The sequence below is a fragment of the Perna viridis genome, chromosome 12, assembly GCF_037379345.1.
Source record: "Perna viridis isolate PV_CMFRI_1.1 ecotype Kerala chromosome 12, ASM3737934v1, whole genome shotgun sequence".
NCBI lineage: Eukaryota > Metazoa > Mollusca > Bivalvia > Mytilida > Mytilidae > Perna > Perna viridis.
The window spans coordinates 10,515,993-10,543,825 of NC_142456.1; the positions used below are offsets into that span (position 1 = coordinate 10,515,993).

The 27,833-nt window shown below is 31.6% G+C and overlaps 2 protein-coding genes across 14 annotated transcripts in view; both read right to left on the bottom strand.

Annotated features, from left to right (window-relative positions):
• Positions 1–422: 422 nt before the first annotated feature.
• Positions 423–8,767, bottom strand: LOC148601159 (ran guanine nucleotide release factor-like). Its single transcript, XM_088555432.1, has 6 exons — positions 8,716–8,767; positions 6,775–6,842; positions 6,340–6,453; positions 5,112–5,213; positions 3,379–3,531; positions 423–2,754 (listed from the first exon to the last, which is right to left on the bottom strand). Exons 2-6 carry the CDS (start codon positions 6,840–6,842, stop codon positions 2,637–2,639), a joined length of 555 nt encoding a protein of 184 aa, XP_088411558.1. The 5' UTR covers positions 8,716–8,767; the 3' UTR covers positions 423–2,636.
• Positions 8,768–19,855: 11,088 nt separating this feature from the next.
• Positions 19,856–27,833, bottom strand: part of LOC148601160 (D-glucuronyl C5-epimerase-like) — a 72,687-nt gene continuing 64,709 nt past the window's right edge. For all 13 annotated transcript variants that reach the window (XM_088556425.1, XM_088556428.1, XM_088556429.1 and 10 more), the window contains one exon: positions 19,856–27,462. In XM_088556425.1, coding sequence (XP_088412551.1) covers positions 26,429–27,462 — 1,034 coding nt within the window. In that variant the 3' untranslated portion in view covers positions 19,856–26,428. The remainder of the gene's footprint in view (positions 27,463–27,833) is intronic.

A 27,833-nucleotide genomic window follows, 5' to 3' on the forward strand; every position in this document is an offset into this window, starting at 1 on the left:
GTGGTAGTATAAAGTATACTCATCATAAAAATGTTATACTGATACATTACTAAAAAGCAGCTCATACAGTATGTTTAAATTAATAATAAACTTTATGAAACAATGTTGGGAAATCAGAATAAATGTATAAACATTTCTGTTAAACCACTGTATCACATCAAGCTCATGAAAATATTCATAGGTGTGATTATCCTATGTGTGTTAATATGTTGCTTTGTAATTCTTTATATTACATGCCACAACCATTTAATGTAAATGTGTTTGAGCTAATAAATATTGTCTATAGTCTATTGTCTATACCAATTTGACTGTAACAAGTTCAAGAATTGTGTAAAAGCTCTTAATTTGAACTAATTCTAATTAACGGAATTAATATTGTATGGCAGCAAATAATTGCTTATACATGTATAATTAAAGTGACATTTAGGTAAATATTTAAATATTTATTTATTTAAATAAAGCAGGTGAATAACTGTTTTATTCTGCGTCCAAATTTTGCTTTTGAAAACATAACTGAATGGTGACATCAGTACAATATATAAGAATTCAGACCCCTTACATTGGTAAATTTGCTTCTGCGATAAAACAATGAGCGTGATATAAGGAGACACCAACTTCACTAAGAATCATTCATAATCAAAGTTTATTTTCCAAGAACTACCCATAAAGTTCCCAATGTCAATGCTTGTTTCTGGTCCACAATTCCTAAGCAGTTCAAGTCACAACTGCCAAAAACACTCTCAGGCTTCCTTTTGTGGTACAGCACCTTGTGGTATAATTTCATAAAAAGTATAAACTTATACTCAAGTTATTGATCTGAATTGAAGTGTCTATGGGCGATGATGAAAGCATGATACCATTATATGAAACAAAACTACAACAAAAACTGTAGTTTGTAATGAATTTGGCTTTTCATTTACTTATTGTGCTTTCTTTAATTTAATGCACTTTGAAATCTCTAAATTTTTAGCGACATTAACTAGAATCACATTAAAAGCTTTGGCATGGAATGCCAACACAATTAAAACTAATATTGAAATATGTGTATACAATTTTCAAAAGCCACAACTATTCCATGTACACAATTTTCAATAACAATAATCATTCCATGTATATATTAACATTTACTACAATCTATAAATTGTACAGAACTATCGTTACATGTGTACTATATCATTTAACAATGTATTTCCAAATGTAATAACTAATTTCAATTATCAATTTATTCCATGTGTACAACTTCCATTCATTTTTATGTGAACAGTTCCATTAACAGTGTATTCCACGTCTTCAATTTAAATCAACAATGTATTAATTTTGAGCAAAGGGAGGCAACTCCAACATGACAGACTGGTTTTGCATCCAATGGGAGCAATGGTCAGCAGTAGACTTCAAATTCAAATATTTCACTTACTGGAGCTACGGTAAGTGCTTGGATACTTTCAAATAATTCATTTAAAACATTAAGCTACTTCCTGAAGTGAAATTAATTAAAGTTTCAATGAAAAATGTTTACTGTTCATACAACAAAGTCGTCATGAGTTGGTGGATTACATCCCTTTGAAAAACTTGCTAAAATGACATACATTCCAAATTTTTTTTTCAAATTAAGAAATTACAAACACATAAAACTACATCAAGTCATTAGTATGTATAACATACTGATATAAAATGCATATTAAAAAATACATCAGTCATAAAATATCTAATAAAACCAGATACAATAAATCTAATACAACAAAGCCTGCATTTTCAGGAACACCACCAATATTGTGGAGAAATTAATCCATTTAGTAATTGGTAACAATCAGCACCTTACAAGTCTTCATTGTTTCACATCAAATGGTTTCTCTCTAATTTATAATGCTAATACATGTATTGCAATTTTAAACTGTTGAGACAAAACTGTTTGAATTTGCAAGAATAATAGAAAGAACATTTAAAAAGAATATCCTGTATTTTATAGTAAACAACCTCAACACAAATACAAAACATGACAATTTATAAACATTTTTTTTAAAGAATAAAAACATTAAAAATCCAATTTCACAAAATAATGCCTGAAATTAAAGATTTTTGAAGGTACCATGCAGTTTTTCTTTCAAAACACAAATTTTCAGATGAATGAGTATCAGTATCTGGTGTAGATCTAAAAAATTTACTTCATCCATAATAAATTTTGGATTTTCATTTTCTCCACTATTTTATTTTTTGTGTTTTAATTATTTTTGGCATGACACCAGATACTTCAACTAGGCTTTGGTTTCAGAAAACAAAGCCTGACCAATACACATCTCACTGAATTTCATTTTGAAATTGCAAACTCTGTAAAACCAGACAAAACTGTGATCCTTTTTTTTACTATATAATTTGAAGTACAAAATATTGCTATGGAAATGTTAAAATTTGATTGTATTATTTTTAAAGAAAACCTAATTTAAATATGAAGTTCTCATTAACTATACTTTCAAAACTTTATACCCAATCAAATATATTCATAAACAAATTAAATCCTTCCAGTCCATAGCTTATTTAAATGGTCACAGGTTTTTTAAGTCTGCTGTGTTATTACATCACTTTTCTAGACATTAATTGTCTTTAATAAAGTTAGTATCCATTGGGTGTGGATACAGTATTTAAACTCCAAATATGCCTGTGTCATGAAGTTTGAATGACATAAGAAGCTGTTTGAAATCTTCCACAGTCCACCTTACAGCATGAGTTGGTACAGCATGATGGCTACTACTAGCTGGACTAAAATGGAAAAGTAAAATTGATAAGAACTAATGTGTACTTCAAAATAAGGCAAATAAAATGCTTTGCAGGGCACTGCTTGCTAGGACAGTACAGATAAAATTAAGCCTGAACAATTGGGCAATGTATAGACACACCCTTTAAGCTTGATATAGCTGTGAATTTGGATTATGATTAAATGTTTAACACAAGATATAAATATGATTACAATCAAACTGGCCCCTTTCTACACCATTCATGTTATTGTTTGAACATTCAGAAAATTCTTGTATAATTCTCACCCTTTTAGACCCCTTATTCCTATATGGTTCAAGTCACAACAAAAAACTCAATCCTAGCATTCCTTTGATGATATGGCACCTTAGGGTACAATTTCAAAGAGATCAGTACATTTATCCTCGAATTATTGTCTGGACAGGAAATGTATATGGACAACAATGATAGTATGATACCATAAAATGACAGCAATTTATTTGAATATCTGTGATACCCATGGGAACCCCTTCAAATATTTTGACATGAAAAAAAAGGGCCACAACCTAATAGCACCTCATGTTTACTGGATCATTGAATGTGACAAGGATATCTGAAGTCCACTGTGACAGTAGCCCTGTAGATGCTCACCTGATGTTTACTGGATCATTGAATGTGACAAGGATATCTGTCGAGAACTGTGACAGTCTGAAGAGTCCCATGTGTATGTTTATAGTATTTTTAGCCACTTCATTGAATTTGGACACATTCTGCTTACCAAGTATGTACCAGGCACTTTCAAAACTAAAATACAAAGCAACAATATGACATTCAGTGTGGTAAATTTACTGGTAAGATCCCTAGGTTTGATATCACCATTAAATATAGGTCTGCTTAAAAATCATGCAGAGGGTTATTCAATGCCCTTTTTGATGTATAACTTAGTAAAGCTTAGATTTTAGTAGACATTTAAAATTTTTCCTACAATATTTATTTTCCCTGGAATATATCATATTATGGGATAGTTTTTGACTAGTTACAGTATAAAATGATGTAAAAATTTTTGCAGGAAATTTTCTCAAATTTTTTCTTAGTGGATTTCAACTTGAATCTAGCTGTAAGCAACTTTCACTAATACTGCAGTTGTTGAAAGTATTGTCTTAGGCATTCTGGATACTTTAAATGTATTAATTTCGTGGATGCTAATTTTCACAGATTCTTTCAAGTGAGCATATTCGTGGGTATTTACACAGGTTCAAAAATATAATTAGCATTATATGGTATTAAAATTCAGTTTTGTGTGTACTACCTCTTGCGTTTATCTGTGGAAAGTAGCGAAAATAAGTACACCGTGAAAATTAGTACCTTTACAGTATTAATTTGTATAATTTAAGATGTATATGAATAACTGATTTTATTCTGTGTTGTTTCTTTGGTGGAAATATACATTTTGTACTTAAAGAACTAAGGTTTCTAATCATTACCCACACTGCTTAAGAATACATGTATACCATTCATTTGCTAGGTGATCATAATTAAGTGATAGCAGCTGCAAGAATCATGTAGTGGGTGAACCATGATATAAAATAACCCACTACTCTGACAGTGAGATTTGTCTATTTGTACCATTAGTATCATGGAATAAACATTTTGAACCATGATATAAAATAATTTCACCGAAAACGTTTCAGGTGGAGATAACTCTGTCCATACGCCTTGGATATTTCCTTAAATTCTAATGAAAAATTTCCAAACAAACCAGTGATGCAGAGATCAAATAGTGGCCATTCAAATAAGAAAGACTTCTATGAGTGAGATAACATTGTAAGATAGTTGGGTTTTTGACATTCATGTTGGAGATTATTTCTTATTTTCCCTGATTTTTATAAGGCTTTTACTTAATGAAGTAAGTATCCTTTATACATTCATCTTTCTCCCTAGAGAAAAAACAAACTACTTATAATATTTAGCTTGTTACCAGAGAACTGATCTGTGTAGTATATCTCATATCTCAGTATGCCACTATTTCAGAGGTCCCCAACAACCAAAATCTACACCCTATTCACTGTCCACTTGATACTGTAAAAGTATCATAGTTCATGGGGTTCCAATTTTCGTGATTTTTGTGGGTTTGGTAAACCAAGAAATTTGCTTCCCAACCAAAAGGACAATTTCTCATTTGTTTGTATGATAGCGTTGTCAATCCATGAATCCAAGAATCTACAAACTTATAACTTTTCCCTTAACCACGAAACTTTGGTACCATCAAAAAAAGTGCTTTCACAGTAGTTTGTCATTAAACATTGTTTTTGTGTATTGTATCTCACTGTTATTATATCAGAGGTTCCCCATCAACTAAAATCTACCTCACCCTCTATACTCACTGATCACTTGACAATTTGTCATCAGAGATTGGTTCTGTATGCTGTATCTCACTGTCCTGAGGTCCAACATCATTTCCTTCAGCCAAATCATCAAAATGGGTTCTGTAATGAAAGTGTAATTAAAGAATTACAAAGTATTAAATTCCATATGTATAGAGCACATTCTGCATATTCATTCCATATTTTTTTCATGTGTATAAGGCACTAGGCACATATTTTTATCCAGTAAAATTGTCTGAGTTTCAGGATACTTGGAATTCATCTTGTAGTAGTATTCTTCCCCATTCCAGTTTTTTTCAGTGTTTTTTCATTTAGATGTCTTTCTGATAGCACTATAAAAATATATTTTTAATCAATTTTGATTATATTTCATGGTGATCTTACTGCAATTACTGTTTCATTTTCTAAAGTTGGATAATGTGCTGTTTTTGTTAATTTTTGTCAGAATCTGTTGTTGGGCATCTTTTTATATAAAAACAATTTCCCCACATGATGACTATGACTCTCTAGTTAATCTAGACTTTGTAAAAATGAGTAAAATGTATTTTAGGAAATTAAGTACAGTACATACTTTTTGTTGCAAAAAAAAAAAAAAACTGAATAATAACATTCTAGTTTGACGAGGCTGATATAATTCCTAGTACGAATTGCTATTGAAAAATACTGTATTACTATGAAACAATATTGGTTTGTCGCCCACAAAATTTCATGAATTCTATGTTTTAGTAAAACCACAATTCAACTTTTTTATATCATATCTACTACAAACTTACAGTTTCTACTAAAATCTACCGACTCACAACTCCACAAATCAACCAAATTTCAGCCTTCATAAAGTTTTTTCAGAAAATGATGGACATTCAATCCAACAAATATTCAAGAAATCCTGTACCAAAGTTACGACAAAGCCTTCACTGGACTAATTTAAAAAAAAGGACATATTTTAGTCTCATAGAAGCTAGATTCTATCATGAGTTACAAGAGTTGCAGTTCTTTCACGGATTAAGCTATGGAACAATATCAGACATCAGGACTGTTGGAAAGAGTTTCTTCAAGTCCAATCCCAATATTAATTGTTGGTTTTGTCAGTGGGACTGACAGACTTTGTAAAGATTGAAATTTTGAGAAACCAGGTGTGGTAACTCTATTATACCCACAAATAAAAGTACATCACGTACATGTACATTCACAATACAAAAACATAGTCAAAATCAATACATGTACTTACTTAATTGCTTCATCATCAGGGCCATCAACATACTCCATTATTTCTATAATCAGACTTTGGTCTGTTTCCGCATGAGTAAATACTTCCTGGTTATCTGGAATCTGTCTAAAGTTACTGAAACACACATTGAATACAAAAGGGTAATATTTTTACAACTAAGATAGCAAATGTGTTATTTTTTTTTTTCAATAAAACAACTCCTAAAAAAATGGTGCTTAAAATTTTTTCAACAGTCTTTTTCCTAATGTACAATGTAGAAATAAGCCATTTGAAATGGAACTCAATCTCTGATTTTTGTCAATATTTGACTCTTTAATTTAGTTAAGAATTTCAAACTTTCCAGTGTTAAGAGACCAATGGAATATTAAAGACCAACTTACAGAGGGACTGAGGCTAGTTTAGGTGTACAGTAATAGAAATAGGTGATTTGTTTACCTAACATCCTTTGCTTCTTGTGGAAGAAAAGCTGAGAAGGCACCACCAAACAATGCTTGCTCTGGCATCTAAGAAAAGACAATTAAGATCATGTGAAAAAATGTGACAGGCTAAAATTGATTCCTAGTAAGCCAATAAAAATGTATCTGTTTTCTGCTACCCTACCTACCCTATTTTTTGTGCTTAACTTAAATTTAGCTCATGCAAAGGTAAAATCTAAACTGGCCTCAATGTAAAATATTTTAAGAAAAATAAATTACTTTTCAAAGGCCTAACTACCTACCCAATCTTTTCTAGTGCTGGTAGCAAGAAACAAGACTTTCATTTTTAGGTATTAATTTATTTTTGTTTACTTTTTTATTAACTGTATACATGTAATTAAGTCAATCCCTATTATATATATATTTAAAATCAAACAATTATAAGTATAAAATCAAAAAGGGAATGTAGAATTAAGTACAGTAGGCATCACCATATCATGCTACTCCAACATATTGCATATATCATTAACAGGAGCTTGAGTTAATGAGTTTGATCCATAAATTTATCAATAATTTGACTAAAATGCCATTTTAACCATTTTTTGCATTTTACTATCCATGGCCATACACTAAAAGGTATAGTAAAATGCAAAAAATAGTGAAAATGACATTTTAGTTGATTTTTTGACAATTCTATGAATCAAACTCATGAACTCCAGCCCCTGTGATCATCATGTACATGTATATGTTAGTTTTTACACCTAAATCAACTTATACCAAGTCTACAACAAAAATGATTTGGATGTGTAGAATATCAACAATGAGGGAAAAAGATTAACTTAAGAGTGTCATTAGGTACTGACCATCTTTATCATGGGGGAGTAGGGGGCAGGATTTAAAGTTAGACAAGATTTTCACAACCAAATTCAATATTTCTGTTTGAAAAACTGACTTGTTTAGTAATAGGGAAAATAAATAGATTCCTTATTTTGATTTCTTTTTTCAGTAGATGAGAAAACATTTTTTTCTCTCCATTCATGGAACATTTTTTTTCAAAGATATGCCAGGCCCTAGCTAATAAAATAGTCTGTGCTTTAAGTATGTTAAGTCAAAATATTCTTCTCATGCTGTAACCAGTGATTGGGATTAGATGGGGCCTGCACTATTAATCACATTTCAGAAGAATTTGTCACATTAAAGTCAATTTTTTTTACCTAGAATATTTAAGAATGACCAACAGGAACTCTGAAAATTATTTAAATGGCCCATTATCAAAATGTTAATCCCAATCACTGGCTGCAACACTCCATTTTACTTTGATCCACTTATGAGGGCAAGAGGAAATTTTCCCAACAAGGCCCTGCCCCTACAATTGTATGTAAGCTAGTGACAATACACAGTCACAGGCCTGTGAATAATTATTTGTAGGTTTCTGGGTCATTCTTCAATTGTAAGAGTCACTGAACAAGAATTATTTTTTTCAGTATATTGTTTATTGTCTAGCAACTTAGAATCCGCAATTAACCGTCCAGAAATCTGTAGATAGTCGCTGGTACAGTTCACCATTGATATGATAAAGCACTCCATACTCTACGCTTTGTACTGTAGTGTAAGGGGGTTACATTATCGTATCTAGGTTCACCCTAGTGCAGAGTCAGAAGAAATCAATACCAAAGAATATCAACAAATTTTAAGAGATATTTAATAACACGTACCTTGAAACTTTAGTTAATTTTAAGTTATAACCTCGAATACAGCTTTTTAAGTTCTAGACTTTATAAGAAGGGTATTTCACAACAAGTGTTCGCTGCACTTCACTAGATTGAACCGGCTAAATCTGATGCATCATGTCCATAAATAGGCATATGTAATGTTCTGTCACTCAAAAATGAATGTAGAACTAGGAATTCTTACTTTGCAAGTAGTGTAATGTGAATCAAATTTATTTTTCAAAGCTTACCTCGTTTTTCAAATTGAAAGTGAAAGTAGACCGGAAATTGCATGAAGCCTCTAAATTTAAAACCTCTTCTCGGGAAACAATATATTTCCGTACTTCCGTAACAATTATTTCAGTAGCAGTCCGCCTAAGAATCATGCAATTTTCACTGAAAGTGATTTATTGATGTCAGATATTTTATCCAAATTGACTTTAAATCAGTTGGATATATAATAAATACAATGAATAACTTGAAAAAAAAAAAGAAAAATGTTTGCACCGTTACCATAGCAACAACCACTCCTTAACAACGACCAACTTAGGTCCTGACAATCACAAAAATGTCTTAATTAATGAATGCATTTTTTTATTTCTAATGATGGAAATTTATCAAACTAAATAATTAAATTAATGAAGTGTGTCTTATGGAAAACAATTTACAATAAAGTACAAAGCAATCTGATTGGTTAAGATCTGGTTACCATAGCAACCAAAATTCTTAATTTTTGACAATTTGAAATATAGGAAAATAGGCTATGTTCAGACCCATTTTGCCAACAAGAGCAGAAAGATATTATCTAAATGTATGCATGGTTATGTAGTAGGTGCTTTCCACTGAAACATATCAAAAATAAAAATATGTAACATATATGTATTTTTTGCTCATCTGGACCCAAAATCACCCCCTATGAGAACTTTTCTTCTTCTTGACGTTTTTCATACAAACTTTGTCCAGACCATAACTTTTTTGTCTTTTGACCTAGACTTCTGGTATGTTGGTATATCCTCTCAGGGCCGAGTGTTTCAAACTAGAGTAAGTGACCTTTGACCTTGACCTTTAACCTCAAGGTCAAATAACATACAAATTTTGGCAAAATACGATACATAATTTTGTCGGTGCTATGACTTTTTTTAGATATCTGACCTGTTTGACATTTAAGTAAATCCCATCAAGGTAGAGTGTATAGTTCTAGATTGGATGACTTTTGACATTGGTCTTTGATTTCAAGGTCAAATGACATACAAAAATTTGGCCAAATACCATACAAAATTTTGTCCGTGCCATGATTTTTTTTTCTTTTTACTTACATATCTGATATTTGGTATTTGGTTATATTTTTTCAAGCCGAGGCGTCTCTACTAGAGTGGTTGACATTTGAACTTGACCTTTGACCTCATAGTCAAATAACATATCAATTTTTGACTTAGTGTAAATGAGGACAGATGTCATATGACTGATACTAAATTGTTTTTATTAATTTCTGTATTTTGAGAAATTCAATTAGATCCAAGAATAATATTTCTTGTTTTTTATCAACTCTTGACATTATATCTCATTTCCATTTTTGAGCTCATGTTTTACTGAAATGCACATCTTCTATCAAAGTGTCCCAGGATTACATTCTTTTGATTTCCACTAAAATCTTGGTTCCCATGATTACTGTTGTAAACACGAACATGTAGGTTCTTGTTTACAGAACATTTCAAGATGTTTCATAATTTTGTTGTTAAAAATAATGTCATAATACTGTGACTTGCTAGAAACATTATTCATGGATAACTAGAGGCTCGAGAGAGCCTGGATCGCTTGTCTGATTTACCATTTGCTTATAAGAAAAAATTGACAGTGAGACAGGCTAAGTTAAAATTAATTGAATAGTCAAATGCAGGAAATGCTTTTAATAGCATTTTATGACCTGAACCAGAATTTTCATGACGGCAACAGTTTTTGAATTGTTTCAAAAAACTCTTTTGACCCCTACGTTCCATTTTTAATATAGATAATATATTTTAATGCATTAAAAAACACAAGTCATTTCCAGCACAATAGACGACAGAATCAATATGCTCTATTTCCATTAACTGATCTTAAATGGTTTTAGAGAAGATTTTCAAAGTTGCACATGTAAATGTGAAAAAAAAGAATTGTTTCAGAAGCCATAACTTCTACATTAGTAGACGAATCGTTTCGAAAATGTCGGTATTGGTCGGTCTTATGATGTTGAACTATATAACCCTACAAAAAAATTACTAAAGGCAACAAATTTTAAGTAACTTGCAAATACTGCCCTCTGACCCCTATGTTCTATTTTTAGTCAGAGCAGCCATGTTTTTTTTTTCACAAATTAAAAGTCCCGATAGACATATTGTGTTGGATACCTAAGGAACAAATATGCCTACTTTCATTGAACTATGTACAATGGTTTAAGAGAAAAAGATTTACGAAATTGTACATGCAAAACCTGGCGAATACTGTTTCGGGGCTGTTAATCCTAAATTAAACGATAAACTGCTTTGAAAATTTCGGCATAAGTCTATCTCATGATGCTGAACAATATTACTCTGCAAGAATTTGCTAAGGGCAACAACCTTTGAGTTGTTTGCATAAAATTGCTTTCTGACACTATGTTCTAATTTTTTAATAAGGTTTATGTTTTTTAATGGATCAAGAATCGCAACATTCATTTTGTGTGGAATACCCTACAGAACAATTATGAAAATTTTCAATGAATTCTGTAAAATTGTTTTTGAGGAGAATATTTTCAAAGAGTAATCAAGGGAACCAAGGTTATAGCGGTAATCAAAAGAATGTAATCCAGGGATGAAGACCAGACATGGAAAATAGACACACACAACAAAGAACATAAAGTAACTAAAATCATACATACAAAGTAACAAAAGCAAATGAGCAACTCGGACCTCACTAAAAACTGGGAGCATGGACCAGGTGCACTGGTAGGGTAAACGTCCTCTGCTTTTCTAGAAACACCCGCCGAGCTGCTCATAAAAAATCAAGTCCAGGGCAGACAAACGAGGAAAGGAAAACGATGACCCGTTGAATAAATCAGTTTTCATGGTGCAGATAGATACACCATAACGATCCACAAATTCATGATGACAACCATAAAACTTCCGTAGTGATGACTTCAATCTTGAAACAACATAATCCTGTTCCAGAAGCCTATTTGTTAGAGTTCTAGCGCGATACAAAAAGTCAGTGTAGTTTCGGCAAGCTCTGGCATAACGTGTGAGTTGTGATATGAACACTCCATACGCAGATGCTGAAGGGATGTTGCCACAGATGAAAGGAAAGTTGACAATTCTGAATGAAAAGTCATCACGTTTGTCGTAAAGTTTGGTAAATAGTTTTCCTTTACCATCGATTTCTAAGTGTAGGTCAAGATATGAGGCTGACTTCACAGTGTCTGTAGTATCCTTTATCTCAAGTTCTTTTGGGTAGATGCGATGTATCAAATTCCCGAAATTAGGATTATTTGAAGATAATACGTCATCTATATAGCGGAAACTGAGATTGAAGGATCTAGCCAAACGATAGTCTTTCTTTCTGATCAGATCAGCTATAAAGTCAGCCTCATAAGAGTGAAGGAATAGGTCAGCAAGTAAAGAAGCACAATTTGTTCCCATTAGAATGCCGACCGTTTATTGAAAAAACACGTCCACCACACTGGACAAATATGTTGTCGATTAAAAATTCCAGCATTTTGTAAACATCTTCCTCTGTATATTTTGAAGATGATTTGGAATTATTTCCTACAAACTATGAAGAATCTCTACCAAGAACTATATATTTGTATCTAGGTGTACCATCTTTTTTTTTTTTTTTGAAAAAAACAGCGATGTGTAATGTTTTTAAGTCGGGATTTTAACTGAGTATGGGGAGTAGAAGTATACAGTGTTGAAAAATCGTAGGTTTTAATGCTATTATATTCAGATAATAGTCTTGAACTAATTGTCTCCAAAAGATCTTTCGAATTTTTCAGGATCCACATTGAATTAATACCACTACGGGAGTAACAAGTGTTGTTGTAGGACTGCAGACCCTCTCTGGCAGTTGTGAGTATAGAAGTTAAAAGTTTTGAAAGAGGTTTGGTGGTACATTTTGCAGATCCTGCTATGAAACGTTGTTTGTATGGATTCTTGTGGAGTTTAGGAATCCAGTACATAGACGGTAAGTCACAATCATCGTCCTTGGTAGAGAGACCAAAAGAGGATAGCACAGATTTATGGTTTTCCACAATATCTTCTTTGGACATTGTGGTAGCAGTATATGTCTTATCACTGCTACTATTTTCTACGCCTACCTCTGATAATAAACATTGGATGTGAAACGTTTTGCAGACAAAAACAATGTTATTTTGGGCTTTGTCTGCTGGTACGACATCATATTTGTCATGTGTAGTAGACAATGTTTTTGCTACATCGGGGTCTTTGAAAACTGATGTATTCTTGGCACTGATTGACCCACTTAAAACTTTCATTCGTTTCAAAATTAAAGACCTCACGGCCTTTAACCACTCTGACAGAGAATCAATGTCTTCTTGTTCTCGTTTTATCCATTTTCTTGCATAGTCATCGACGGCATCCATAAGAACTTTATAATTCCAATTTATGGATCGTGGTTCACCGTACTTGGGACCTTTAGAAAGGATATTACGCAGAGATTCGTTTTCGATGATGGTTAAATCTCCCGTAACGACGTGACCAGAAGGACCATATTTGAATGGAGAGGTTTTGCAAGAACAGTCAGGTGGTTAAGCCTTGAAGTCCTCAACCTCGAGGTTCTGCAATAGCCTTTTATAATTGAAAATTTTGGATGCAATGGGTGAAGTATAGGAATATGAAATAATTGGTATGGATTTGTCTTTGAAATATGGGGAAATTTTGTTGGTAACGTTTTTGGGATGGAGGATGTTAGCCAAATTAATTGCATCTATATCTTTGTTGACAAACGGTAGTGGAAGAAATGATCGTTTTTCTTCATCTTGACTTTTCACACAAACTGGTTTAAAGAGTCTGTGGAAACCAATATCCAAAATGATGGCAACAAATCTGTATAATGATGAGGTGGAATCAGATACAGGAGTGTCAAGACTTGTTTTGTAAAGGGAGTGTAGTAGAGTGAGAGGTATAGAATAAAGTTTGGTTCTAATGTGATTAAGTCCAAGAGGTTGTTATCAAAGTTGTACATACGAAAAATGCCAAAAAAAGCTGTGTAGGGGTCATAACTCCTACATCAATTGTAAATATCGTTTGCAGAATTTTGGCATAGGTCAGTTTCTTAATCCTGAAAAATATTATCCCCTGCGAGAATTTCGCTATAGGCAACGGTTTTTGAGTAATTTTTTTAAAAAATGCCTTCGGACACCTATGTTCTATTTGTAGCAACAATGGCTATGTTTTTTTTTTCACGGATCATAAATCCCAACGGTCATTTTGTGCACAATTATCTAGAGGAGAATTTCGAAATTTTTTCTATGATGACGGACGCCAAGTGATGGCATAAACTTATTTGGCCTTTGACCAGGTGAGCTAAGAATATGTTTGTTTACTGGCCTGTTACCCTATATCTGTTATTGTAGCTGTCTAGAAACCATGAGAGAACCAAATATGTGTAAGCTAAAATTATACATTTTATCTTGTCGTGGCATTTAAGAATGAATAGTAAAATGCTACTTTTATAGTCAACAAGTTTAAATGGTTCTTCTACTTATTATTGCTCACACATGAGTCAATGAAATGTTAAACATAAGTTGCAGATACTATCCTGATTCAAAATCCTTGATGCATCAGTATTTAACTTCAGTTATATGTTCCTGCCTTTTATATTTAATGAGGTACATGTATGACACCAAAAGTACTAAATCGTGATATTTTCACCAAAAAAATAAGTTTTTTTGTCTTCTTTGGCATATTCCTTTATATACTTTCCCTATATTCAACTATGTTGGAACACAGACATAAACATGTGCGTAGATTTATAAGAGAAATACATGTAGAAGGACCTAGATAAAAAAGGAATTAGAGCGTTAAATCGTGTATAGAAAAGATTGCAACAAAAATAAAATTTAAAAAAAGATTTTTGAAACTGATTTTTATAGGCATTAGAAAAGATAGCAACAAAATAAAATTTAAAAAAAGATTTTTGAAAAAGTTAATGACAACAGACAACTACAACGAACACAAAGCGATGACAATAGCTCACACTGACCTTCGTCCCAGATGAGCTTAAATATACGATGAGAAAACAAACCTCTTCTAACTAAATTCTGTTACTCAGAATGTTAGTTACAAACTCCATACTTTGATTTATTTCAGTTTTAATTAATCTAAAGTAAATTATCGTAGCGCAACAAAATGTAAACAACCTGTAACTTATCATTGTTAACTTATCATGTCATTATCTGCAAGCGTCTAGAAAAAAATGTCAGGAAAACGGTTATTTCTGTGAATTTTGATAAGTACAAGGCCCGTAATTTCGGTAAAAATGATCAAAAAGTAAACTTCACCTTTAACTTATCGTGGTCAACTTATTAACCAAAACAATATTTCAATATCTGCAAGTGTTTCAAAAAAAAAAGTCCGGAAAACTGAAGATGGACTGATGGACTGACGGTCAGAAGAACATTATACCCTGCGCAACTTCATTGCGTGGGGTATAATTATTGAAGCTCAAGGTTCCTCTCCTTTAAAATTAAGTGAACACATATTCCATAAATGATTAGTACTGCTACTGGAGTTCAGCAAACTCAGGTGATATAGGGCAAGTGATTCTTTACATTTACCACATACTGTGAGGTGAAATATTGCTTGAAATGAGTCATTAACTTAAGCCAACATTTTGTATGTCATTTGACCATAAGATCAAAGGTCAAGTTCAAAAGTCATGTATGGCACAGACAAAACTTTGGGTGGTATTTTGTCAAAATGTGTATCTTATTTGACCTTGAGGTTACAGGTAAAGGTCAAATTTCATCTATTCAGGTACGCAACACTCCACCTTGAGAGGATATACCAACATACTAAATATTAGAAGTCTAGGTCAAAAGACAAAAACGTTATGGTATAGACATTTTGTATGAATGGCTTCAAAATTTGGTATGTTATTTGACCATGAGGTCCAAAGTCAAGTTCAAATGTCAACTACCCTAGTACGTGATGCCTGGCCTTCAGGTATTACATGTATAATCCGATACCAAATGTCTGATGTCTAAGTGAAAAGACAAAAAAATTGGCCCAGACAAAAATTTCTATTGTATTTGGCCAACATTTTGTATGTCATTTGACCTTGGAGTCAAAGGTCAAAGTCAAAAGTCATCCTATCTTAAACATTACACTCTACCTTAATGTGATTTACTTACATACCAAAAATCAGATATCTTGGTAAAAAGAAAAAAAAATATATGGCAAAGAAAACGTTTTTTTATGATATTTTGCCAAATTTTTTGTTATTTGTCCTCGGGGTCAAAGGTCAAGGTCAAAGGTCACCTACCTAAAACATTACTCCTTGCCTTGGTGTGATATACTTTAATGCCAAAGATCAGATATCTAAGTAAAAAGACAAATAAGTAAAGGCACAGACACAATTTTTATCGTATTTTGCAAAAATTTGTATGTTATTTGACCTTGATGTTAATTATCAAGGTCAAAGGTCACCCACTTTAGTATGCGACACTCGGCCCTGAGAAAATATACCAACATACCAAATATTAGAAGTCTAGGTCAAAAGACAAAAAAATTATGGTCTAGTATGAAAAAGTTAAGAAGAAGAAAAGTACTTATAGGGCGTGATTTTGGGTCTAGATGAGCAAAAAACACAGATATGTTACATATTTTTATTTTTGAAAGTTTCAGCGGAGAGCACCTACTACATATTCATGCATACATTTAATTAATATCTTCCTGCTATTGTTGGCAAAACGGGTCTGGACATATCCTATTTTCGTATATTTCAAATTGCCAAAAGTCAATAATTTTTGTTGCTATGGTAACCAGATCTAAACCAATCAGATTGCTTTGTACTTTACTGTAAATTGTTTTTCCTAAGACATGCTTCATTAATATAATAATGTAGTTTGACAAATTTCCACCATTAGATACAACAATTGCATTCATATTGTGATGTTGTTTGTTTTTAGGCCCAAAATTGGTGTTTTTTTTTATTTTAATTCTTGTTTTTCCATTAAATCCTACGTATTGCAAGTCAATTTGGTTCAAATGTTTGACATCGATAAGTCACCCACTGCATGATTCTTAGGTGGACTGCTACTTAAAGAGAGAGAGAGAGAGAGAGAGAGAGAGAGAGAGAGAGAGAGAGAGCTTAACTCTGTTATGTGTGTTAAATTGTTAAAATTGACTCACCGAGATGATTACACCGGTGGATAAAATGTTGTCACAGGTGGATAAAATGAGGTGTGGTTTTCGAGCGTTTGGGCACAAAACAGGACGACTTATATACACTCCCTGTACAAAATCTTATCTCCATGCAGTCACTCAAAATAGATTTAAACAGAAGATTCCTCAATATTCTAATCTATAGCATTATGGTCCAAATTAATAAACAAGGAGATAACTGTAAAAATTGCTGAAGTATAATACAAAATCATAATTGTGTCTATTCTGATAAATAAAATGTAGCTATATATATGGCAAGCCAGAGTGGACAAAAAACTCTATCTTTTTATATTAAAAAAATTATTTTCGAATATTAAAAAGTAAATTTTTAATATTAACAAATAATTTTAATATCAAAATTTCATTTTTTAATATTAGGATTTTTAATATAAGAAAATGAATATTTAATATTAAAAATATTAAATATTTTAATATTAAAATTTTTAATATTAAATGCAGTTGCTATAGTTGCTGTTTCCCCGAGTTCTGAAATTTTTAATATCAAAATTATCAATTTCAAATATTAAGAGATCAATTTCTAATATTAGAAAATTATTTTTTAATATAAAAAATTCTACTATCATATTTAATATTAAAAGAAATATACTTTTAATATTTATCTTGCTATCTTCATGCCGACTATATATTCGATTCGTTTCGTTTTGTTTCGAATGATTTCGTTTCGTTTTGAATTGTTTCGTTTCGTTTCGATTTCGTTTGGCATTTTATAGGTACCCGAAGTAAATTATCTATTTTTTTCTGGTTAACTTTTTTTTAGAAAGGCAAAAACTGTTGATAAATAGTTTGCAGATGGAAACAAAACTTCTTGTTAAATCATGGCCAACGTAATATGTGAAATAGTTGATTAAGAACTTATTAAACTTAACATGAAATTAATTAAACAGAAATCCTGAAGATGTGCGGGGTCTGCTGTGAATTCTGGTAGATAATCAACCACTGATAACATTTTAAAGCAAATACAAAGGTGCGCCCCTCTGATCCGCCTAAGCTAATTGTGCCTCAATTTCTATGATCCTTTACTCTTATCATGATATAAAGCCCCTGATCTCTGGCTTTTTATTTTATGGTGCGTAAAAATACCTCAGTGTTATTATGTTCATAATTGAAACATATATTGTCTACTCGAATCAATAAGGTAAAGTGTATTTTAGGAAGACATGTACGTTTTAAATCAAGAGACATTTTTCAATATCTTTAAAATTTGATATTCTATTCCATTCTTCATCAGAACGGACTTACAGAGAGCGATATAGCAGATTTAGTTCAGATTTTCAAATAAGATTGGTACAAAAATGTATAGGCAAAAAATGGACAAAGTGTGTACCTAATTGGCACTAACTATTCTAATAGCTAGCATTTTTTTTTACAAATATGAAAATATGATCCAATATTTCCCCCATTAATCAACAATGCAATGTAGATTCATGAAATAAAATCCTCCCCGGCCTCGGCTGCTAGTATTTAATACTTATTCATACTCACTTATTCAACAAGAAATGATGATGATACATTTCATTTCAAATCTTTACCGTAAGTTATTGATATTAAATTCTGACTTATTAATCAGTTGCCGTATGAACTGAAACACGCTTGGTAGGTTGTAATTAACATTTGATGTAAGAAGCTACCTTTACTTTCAAAGTTAAATTTGGTGTTCGATGATTGTCTAATGCCAGATAATGGATACAGATAATTGTCTTTTGTGCCGTTCTCATTCTATGTAAAAGATATATGACTTCACAAGCTGTGTGTGTGTGTGTGTGTGTGTGTGTGTGTGCAGACGTTCTCTTTCCACGGGTATAGGGATTCAAGTAAAAAGGCATTATTATGGATTCACAAGCCGTTCTTTTATGCAGTTCTCCTTCCAAGAAAAAGACACGGCTTCACAAGCTGTTCTTGGTGAAGCGATGATAGACGACACGAAGTGTACAATGTACCTGTAAAACTTCTCGAGTTTTTGAATGTCAAAAGTACATGTAGTAAGACATACATGTAGGACTTCCAGTCCGAGAGGTCATAGTGTTAGTATATATAATGTATTTAGTGTCTGTTACAGTCACATAACCAGTCATAATTTTTCATTTGCGTATTGCACTATTGAGATAAAATTTAAATGGATTGTACCCAGTACATTAAATTAGCACTTTGTAAGAGATATCCTTCTTGATTATGTTCGATTTAATTGATTTTAGTGGGAGATAAATGTATGATTTTCTCAACAGTACAGATCTGACTATGGAAAGGACAACTGTTTCGTAAAAATATAGCATATGTAGATTGAAAATAAACATTATTTGTTCCGTGAGTTTTTCTTCACTATGAATCACTTAAATGTGTGAATTTAATATTGACTGGTACTTTAAAGGAGTAAACTAAAAACGTTATATTTTTCACTATTTTATAAATAAGTGAGGCACATAACATCCATGTACAGGGTTTGAGACAGTGTGCTGTTATTTATTGTTGCACATTTAGGATAATTGTTGTTATTAACATGATGCATTAGGATAACACGTTGGGTGATTGTGTGTGATGATTATAGCTAATTTCATCATTTATTTTATGTATTGGTATTGCACATCTACACATATTTCTCTGTTGTGCATTAATTATGTTTGTACTGCTCATGGTTGGGTGTCAAATTGACAACCATATGTTCTGTTCATATACTTTTGACCTAGTTTCTGTGTCAAAGGTTTATTTGTCCATGACACAGGATTTTGTTTTGTGTATAACAGTCAATTCTTAATGTCTTCTCCTGTTCATTATGTAGTCTTTTATCTATTCATAGCTGGTCAGTCCATCTTCTTCGATTTTGTTGAGGGAGGAGAAAGTATTGTAAGAATCTCTTAAGTCTCCATCTTAAAAATTAGATACAGTTCATTAGATTCTCCTGACCCACTGTAATAATCCTATTGCATAGTAAAAGCAGTCACAGATAAGACAGACATTCAAATTTTATGACTTTTTATTGAATTTATTTTTATCACTTTTATATAATATTCAGAAGACATTTTATCTTCTGTTGCTCACAATATTAACAATGCATTTTAAATGGCACATACACACAGCACAAACTTAAAGTCCCACCACACACTTCTCCATACAAGTCAGCACCAAACTTAATCTATACCACTTTTTCACCACTCAATATAAAGGGGTGGATCTGGATATTTTTGAAAAAAGGGAGAGGGGGTTCCAGCCTATTATCTGCAATTGTTTGCCTCTATTTAAAAAAAAAAAACAAAAACAAAAACAAAATAGCAACATTTCCCAATAAAAGGGAATTTAAACCCCCAAAACCTCCTGAATTCTCAACTGGTTCATAAACTAGTTAAAAACAAAGGATGATAAAACTTAGCAATTCTTAATAATATCCCTTTGACGAATATACTCGTATTGAAGATTTTTTTCATCAAAAAAAGAATGACAAAAGTTTCCTTGCCCCTATAAAAACAATATATTTAAGAAAATTATTTAAGATTGCTTTCCAAATTACTTAATCAATTTAAGTTTTTATTTAAGAAATATAAATTAATTGATCATACATGTATTTAAAATGATACTGACCTACAATAAAGTAATATCATTATCAAACATTATTCTAAAAAAAAAATTATAAAAAGGTACAAGTACTTACACAATAAAATAAAAAAATTAAGACTGTTTTCTAAGAACCATGTTTAAAATATTTTTAAATTCCCTAATTGTAAAAGTTAATTACACAGGATTTACAAGAATATCACAACTGGAGAGTTATTTCCCTTTACAGCATGATTATCTATTATGTTGAGAGATTCAAAACCTGTGTGATCAAATAATCATTCTTTTCTGTGAGAAAAAAAATCGTTACAAATTTAACATTCCAGTATAAAAATCTATTTAAACAATTTCTTAATTACACTCAGAATTTAAAAGTTTACCTTAAATATTAAAAAACAGATCGTGAAAATAATCATTTTGCCCTATTTGTCTGAATGCGATAAATATACATGTATGTATTAGCTTTAACACAAAGTAAATCAGTATTCCATTAATGACAGACAATACTTATAGACTAGTTTTAAATTGCACACTAACTCACAGTCACAGACATCAAATGTTCCAAGCAATGAGTATATAGTAAAAAAACACCAAGGGATCTTTAAATTGAGTACAACATATCTGTTCCATAGGAGCATTTTACTGAAATCATCATACCCATTCCTAACCAAGTTCAACTAGTAAATGATTTCATTTATACATACATGTATGACGTTATACATGATGAATTCAAGATTACATTAAAACCAATATTTTCACATTTAAAGATTGCAACTTTTAGGATCATTATATTCTTCAACTTTAGCAGTGAGTCAAATTGTAACATACAATTTCAAATGAAATTAAATCATTGTTTAGTACATAAGGAATTAGAAAAGCATTGCTCTGTGAATTAATAGTATGAATAAAATGTGTTGCATTTAATTGGAATACGAAGATTGAAATTTTAACTCAAAATTTGTCAAAAAAAAATTGTAAAAAAAAGTAGAAAAGGAAAAAAAAAAAGAAAGGCAAAACTGGCACATTAATTTTGTTTCGAAACTTATTTTTTTGTGCACACCAATGCAGTCAACAAGGCCTGACAATGTCAAAGGGGACAAACATGGATAAACACAGAGGAATAAAAAAACAGTCTACTTCATTCAAAGGACAATATTATGACATTGTTGCATTATATGGCTGGTTTACTTAAACCTACATGTATATATGATATGTGGCAAAATATAGATTTGTACTAAAGCTAGGTCTCCTATATCACAGAAACTTGGAAACAAAAAAAAAACAACTTTCATTATCATGCATGCACACACATAAATACACGTATTTGCTAGATCAAATGAAAAACAGTCTACACATACCATTTATTTCACTCCCTATTATATTTATACCTACATACACCTCTCATAGTATTTATACCTATATACACCCCTTCCAGTACATTCAATAAGGATTATTTCACTTTTAATGTAAAAAAATCTCCGTTTGAAAAAAAAAAACACTTATTTTCTTTGTACATATAGATAATGTGTAAATAGATTCTGGTCAGGTATTAGTAAAGAACATTGAATTGAGTTTTTCTCATAATTCAATCCTATCAGATAGATTATAATTAAAAACTTGACGAAAAACTCAGGGAGTTAAGGAAAAATTCAATTTAGTTTTAATTTATACCTGGTATATGAAGCCAGGTACAGGGAATGGAAAGTTTCACCAACTTTAATTTTATAATGTGCTCCTGATTCACAAGACCTCCATTATCTGGGTGGACACTTATGATATCCCATTTCATGTTCATAACTACTGCATTGATTGGATGTTTCATAAAACAAAAAGATTCTACTGATTGAATGTACAGTAATATTAACTTGTCTAAACAAAAACCTCAGTAGAACTATTACTGGTATTTATCATAAACCTTTTTGGTTTTTCATTGTTCTTACTGTCCCATATCAGTTATTGTTCTATATCAGACTACTATCATGATACTCATATATACATGTATGTGTATCAGCAATTTCCAATGACAAAGTAACTTCCAATGAACTGTGACACTGCCATAAACTAAAAATAGCCAGCTTTATACATCTCGACAGAATATCACATCTTGCCCTATCAGGTCTACTCTCTGTGATAGTTTCTGTTTTGACTTCAAACCTGCAGTTATTCTGTATACATGTACATGCATATCTATCTGCTATACACAAGATAAAATTACATAGAAAATGATATGACAGGTCTTAAAAGTCATGTACATGTAGGTGAAATTTCCAGAATATTAAGGTTTTGTCATTCAATGAGTGTGTGTGCATCATACACATACCAATTTGAACTACTAGACCATTTCCAAGAAACCAAAAAATAACCGTGGATGTAGAAAGAATTTCTTTTTAAAATATAAGCTGGAACGGTAGTCGTATGCGAATCAAAGCAGTTCTATCCACCAAGGGGGGCTTAAAATTTTAGTTAGATATCACTAGAAATAAAAAACAAGAATTCATTCAAGAACTTTGGCCTGAATTAAGGAGCTAAGAAAATAAGTAATGGTAAAAAATTCAACCAGTTGAACTATAAATTTAGACATGTTTAGAATCAAATTGGTCAAATTCCAGACAGATTCTTCCACCTAATGCCTCCGAGGTTTTTCTCTTGTGCAACAAGAAAGGCTGAGGAGTTCTGATTGATACACGTACCTAGTACTTTTCAGATAAGACTCAGACAGGATTCAAATTTGTATAAGGTATATTTAGACAGGTTTTAACAGTATCACAATGGGTTTAAATGCTGTTCTTATGAAAGCACACCACACTCAATGAACATTTTCGCACTCACACAAGCTATTTACACTACATGTGAAATAATATTATGATATGACTTATACAATGAAAATATGTAAAGTTAAAAAAAAATACATTTGTACATATTAAAGGTATTAATCATGTACATATGTGCTTACACAAACTTTACACAAGAAAGCTCCATTACCGATTCACAACCGCGAATGAAAGATCACAGCTTTTCTACTTAAATATGTACATCATTCAGTGTTGCCTTAACATTAAAGCCCTGTGAGTTTAAGTGCATATAATAAATGATGGAATTAAGAGCATATCAAGATACATACATTGTATGAAATTTTCAACAAAACAAATATTACTCAAAATAGCAGTTTATGAAATAAATGCCTGTTGCCATGTGTGGCCCAATATTTATCAAACTTGCCCTAAAATTTGGAAACCTATCTCCCTGTTGTGCCAATGTAAAATTTCATTATTGTCAAAAGGGAAAAAAAACAGTGAAACTTGCCAAAACCTGATCTCTTAATAACTTCTAAGATTGATTCAGTCGAGACACATAATCAGTTCACCAAGGATAAAAATACAATAGGGTATAACCTTTTTGTATGCTGGATTTGACCCAATTTCAAAACCTTACACAGTACTCACTCATGGGAGTACCAGATGCAAGAGATTTCTTAAATTAGACTCAAGACTTAGAGTTTTAATTTGTAAATCGCACTCTGTCCAAAATTGCCGTCATTTTTAAAGGGTATGCTAGACTCAAAGAGGGAGGGGGTCACACCCCTATACTTTGTAACTGATATATAGTCTTCAAAAAGTGTCCGGTTTAGACAAGATGTCAGAATTTTCAGGATTTAGTTTAAACAGGGTTCACTGTACCTCTTAATGTCAACTTTGGCAGGCAAACATTTATTTCTAAGGCAAAAAAAAAAGAAGAAAATATTTTTGTTTCCTATTTCCCTACCGGCCTAGACTGAAACCTGCTGACCTGAAATTTATGTTTACAAAAAAGTCATTTCTGCAACCAAAATTTAGGAAATTTTTCATTTCCGATTCTAAGTTTCTTTTTATTCGGATCCATGTCAGCTTTGTTGATCAAACTCCTTGGAATTTCTTTTTTAAAAAATGCTGACCTACCAATCTGAATTTTTTAAGCAATGAAACAGGAAACAAACATATATTTTTTTGGCCTAACAGTACATCACTTTTCAAATCATTGCAGAGTATTCAAAATTATTCAGGAAAAGTAGATAATAAAACTATACAACAACAACTAGACAGCATGAAAAATTTTACAGGTACATGTATTATCTTTAATACATTTCATTCTAACATATTACTGTAACTCAGTAAACAAAATTACAATTTCAACTTATGATTTATGATTATCTCCCTTTGTTAAATTCAAAATATACAAGAATCAATTATATAATATAAAGCTGAGATCAATTCTATATGAAATTATATATTTTTTACACCATCACTACTCATAGCACTAAAATATGGGAAAATAATGGAATGTCTATGCTAAAAAAGGGGGAGTGAGAAATTGACACAATTGTTAGTCACTTGTTAAAAATCACCATTAGAGCACCATACCTGTAATTACACTGTAGTATGTACATGCACATGTATTAAATGTTCATGTATCAAACCTTGGCATAATAAGAAAAAAAAGTTATCATATCAAGAGTAAAACTAAAGATGACATGTTGGGATTTTTCTCATTTAAATAGAAGAATATAAGTAAAATGTCAACTTAAAATACCAGTCACATCGTACATGTCATCAGACAAATTCTAATTTTTATTGAACCAAAATAATTTTCTAAATTTTAATGCATTTTATTGTAAAAAATGTATGTACAAAAATTTATTTGTGATTCATTGTAAACTTAAAAAAAAAAAAATAGAATTTGATCTTCCAAACATTAACTTTCAACCCCTACCTGACTGAAATGAAACTTTATGGCACTGGAGAACTCTTTATTTTCAAACAAAATTCTGATAGAGTAAATGTTTTCAAAACATGACACCTGTACATGTATCTACAAATATAAATGTAAATGTATGTAAAAATACATGTAGAAGAAATGACAATAGTTTGTTGCATATACAGTTTGTGTACCATCAGGCTTAAGTATCAGTTAAAATGTATACAGAGTAGTTGTAGTTTATAATAATATACTTAAAACAAGAAATGAAGAAAAAAAAGGAATCACATAAAATTCAATTTGATTGTACATCTACATTTGAACAGTTATTCAACTAAAGAGGCGGATCCAACTGAAGGCCCCTTGTGCTAGAATAGTTTGTTTAATTGTATAGAAAATCACTGTATATCACAAGATCAACTCACTCTTAGGGCAGTAAGCAAGGCCTTCCCTTTGAGAGGAATTTCAGGTTCCCCCCACTGTTCAACCATTCCTAATATGGCTTTTAAATTCTCTTTGAGTTGAATAATGTGAAATCAAGGTTAATTTCATTAAAAATTGCTTAAATTTATTGTAAGTCTGTTAAAAACAATGCAGTATTGCTACCAAGAGGATATACATGTACATGTTAAAGAAAAAAGTGCAGTATGCTTTTTAAATATCTTGGTCAAATGTCTAAAAACTCTTTTAGGTCAACTCTCAAATTCTCTGAAAATTTGCCACTAAAAATAACTGAACAATCAATGACGGTTACCCAGAAATAAGTTAAACCAACTACATGCTCATAATAAAGATAAAGGTCAAGTTCTTCTTAAAATATTAGTTAACAAAACACACAGACAATTAAAAAGCAATGACTTAAATCTATTATAAAGAAGACAGAAATCTTCCATACAGCACCTTTTTAATTTATACTAAGTCAAACATTTTATGACTTTGAAAAAATGTGTGTTCACAATCAAATTCTTTTTCAATGGATCCAATGATAAAAAATACATTAACATACAAAACCACATTAAAATAATTTGACACAGTACATGTACTACTTAAAAGAATATTTAACATCTTTAACAATGTGTTTTGTTTGAAACACGGAGAGAAAGAGAAATTGTACAGAATAAAATTTGCACCAAGACCATCAAAAATCATTATTTGGTGTTGGTAAAAACTAAGTGAACAAATTAATAACAATTTTTAAAAAATAACAAAAAATAACAAAAACAAATAACAAAAGACAAAACAACATGGTTCAGTTATGGGGTGAACGTTTTCCCTTCATATATTCTGTCCATCGTTTGGCTGTAGCTGAAAACAGAGGGTCACTGTCTATTAAACTCAACTGATTCAACTGGTTAATATGGACTGTGTGGTAATCCCATCTAGCTCTATTTGGTGCAATACCAAGGGTCAAATGTCGTAGGTCATAGAAAGTCCCTGACCCTGAGTCAAACATTAATAGCATTTTTTTCAAAGATATCATTCCTTTGTCATATAATATTTTTGCTTTCTCAGCACCTTTACCCACGGCTACTTCTTTCACATCATATAAACCAATCAAAGAGTATATAAATCCATTCAACACATAACTAGAAGGTTTTGTTGGATATTCTTCATACCAGTCATAAACACCGGCAAACTTAGTCAGTACACCACCTTCAGAACTACTTATTTCATATATATCAAGCGCTCGCTCTGCAGCGTCTAAATATTTCTGGTCTTTTGAAACAATATATGCTCTCACTAATAATGAAATAGATTGACCTTGACCCATGGCTGAGTACCACCCTGGCTCAAGTTCAACGACACTAGGAACGAACTTTCGTTGGACCATGATTGGCCAACCTCCTTTATCATCTTGTTTGTTTACAAGGTAGTTAGCAGCATCAAAGAAATGATCGATATGAGCCGCAGTGGATATTGTCACATTATCAATAAATCCGTGACCTCGTAAACACAGAGCTGCTATCCTAGCATTTCTCTTAAACTTGGCAACTTTCCCTTTGGTCATAACAAGCTGTAAACCTTTAGTAAAATCATTCATTATGATTCTGGTGATATGTAGCCACTGGCCAATTGCTCTAGAACCAAGGCCTATGAACATTTCACGTTTCTGAATGTGTATTAATGTATCCCCTAAAATATAATGTATTCTGAACAAGTTTCCATCCCCTGTACGTAACAGCACCGTCAAACTGCCATTGGTGATGAATTTCACATCTAATGACAAAGTAGTCAGTTTCTTTTCATCCATAGAAATAGTTATCCCAGGATTTTTCATGCTTTCTGAAATAAGATGTCAGGAACATTGTTATACATTAAAGTTTAACTAACTTTCTCCCATTCTAAGCTAGAGACTAAAATGAATGTAACCTTTTAACCAGTGGGTAGTGATTGAATTTCTGTGTTTTCTTGCCATTTTACAAATTTCCCAGTTTTCTTCAGATTTAATCGGTGAAACTGATTCTCGTTCAGTCCATTATTCTAACTTCAACATACATGTACCAGAAATAGGAATAAGATTTTCAACATACATGTACCAGAAATTTTATTTGATAAACATTTTGAAAATTTCAGCAGAAAAATCTAAGATTATAATGTATGAAGTTAACTTAGACAAAATAACCGAACTTGCCCCTAGAGACAAATCAATCAGA

What these genes read in the sequence shown, in the direction of transcription:
- LOC148601159 (XM_088555432.1), bottom strand. Translation starts at nt 6,842, where the DNA reads ATGCCAGAGCAAGCATTGTTTGGTGGTGCCTTCTCAGCTTTTCTTCCA. An exon ending in GACAAATTGTCAAGTGATCA is followed by an intron (nt 3,532 to 5,111) that starts GTGAGTATAGAG and finishes TTTGTATTTTAG; the next exon opens with TTTTGAAAGTGCCTGGTACA. An exon ending in AATGATCCAGTAAACATCAG is followed by an intron (nt 2,755 to 3,378) that starts GTGAGCATCTAC and finishes TTTCCATTTTAG; the next exon opens with TCCAGCTAGTAGTAGCCATC.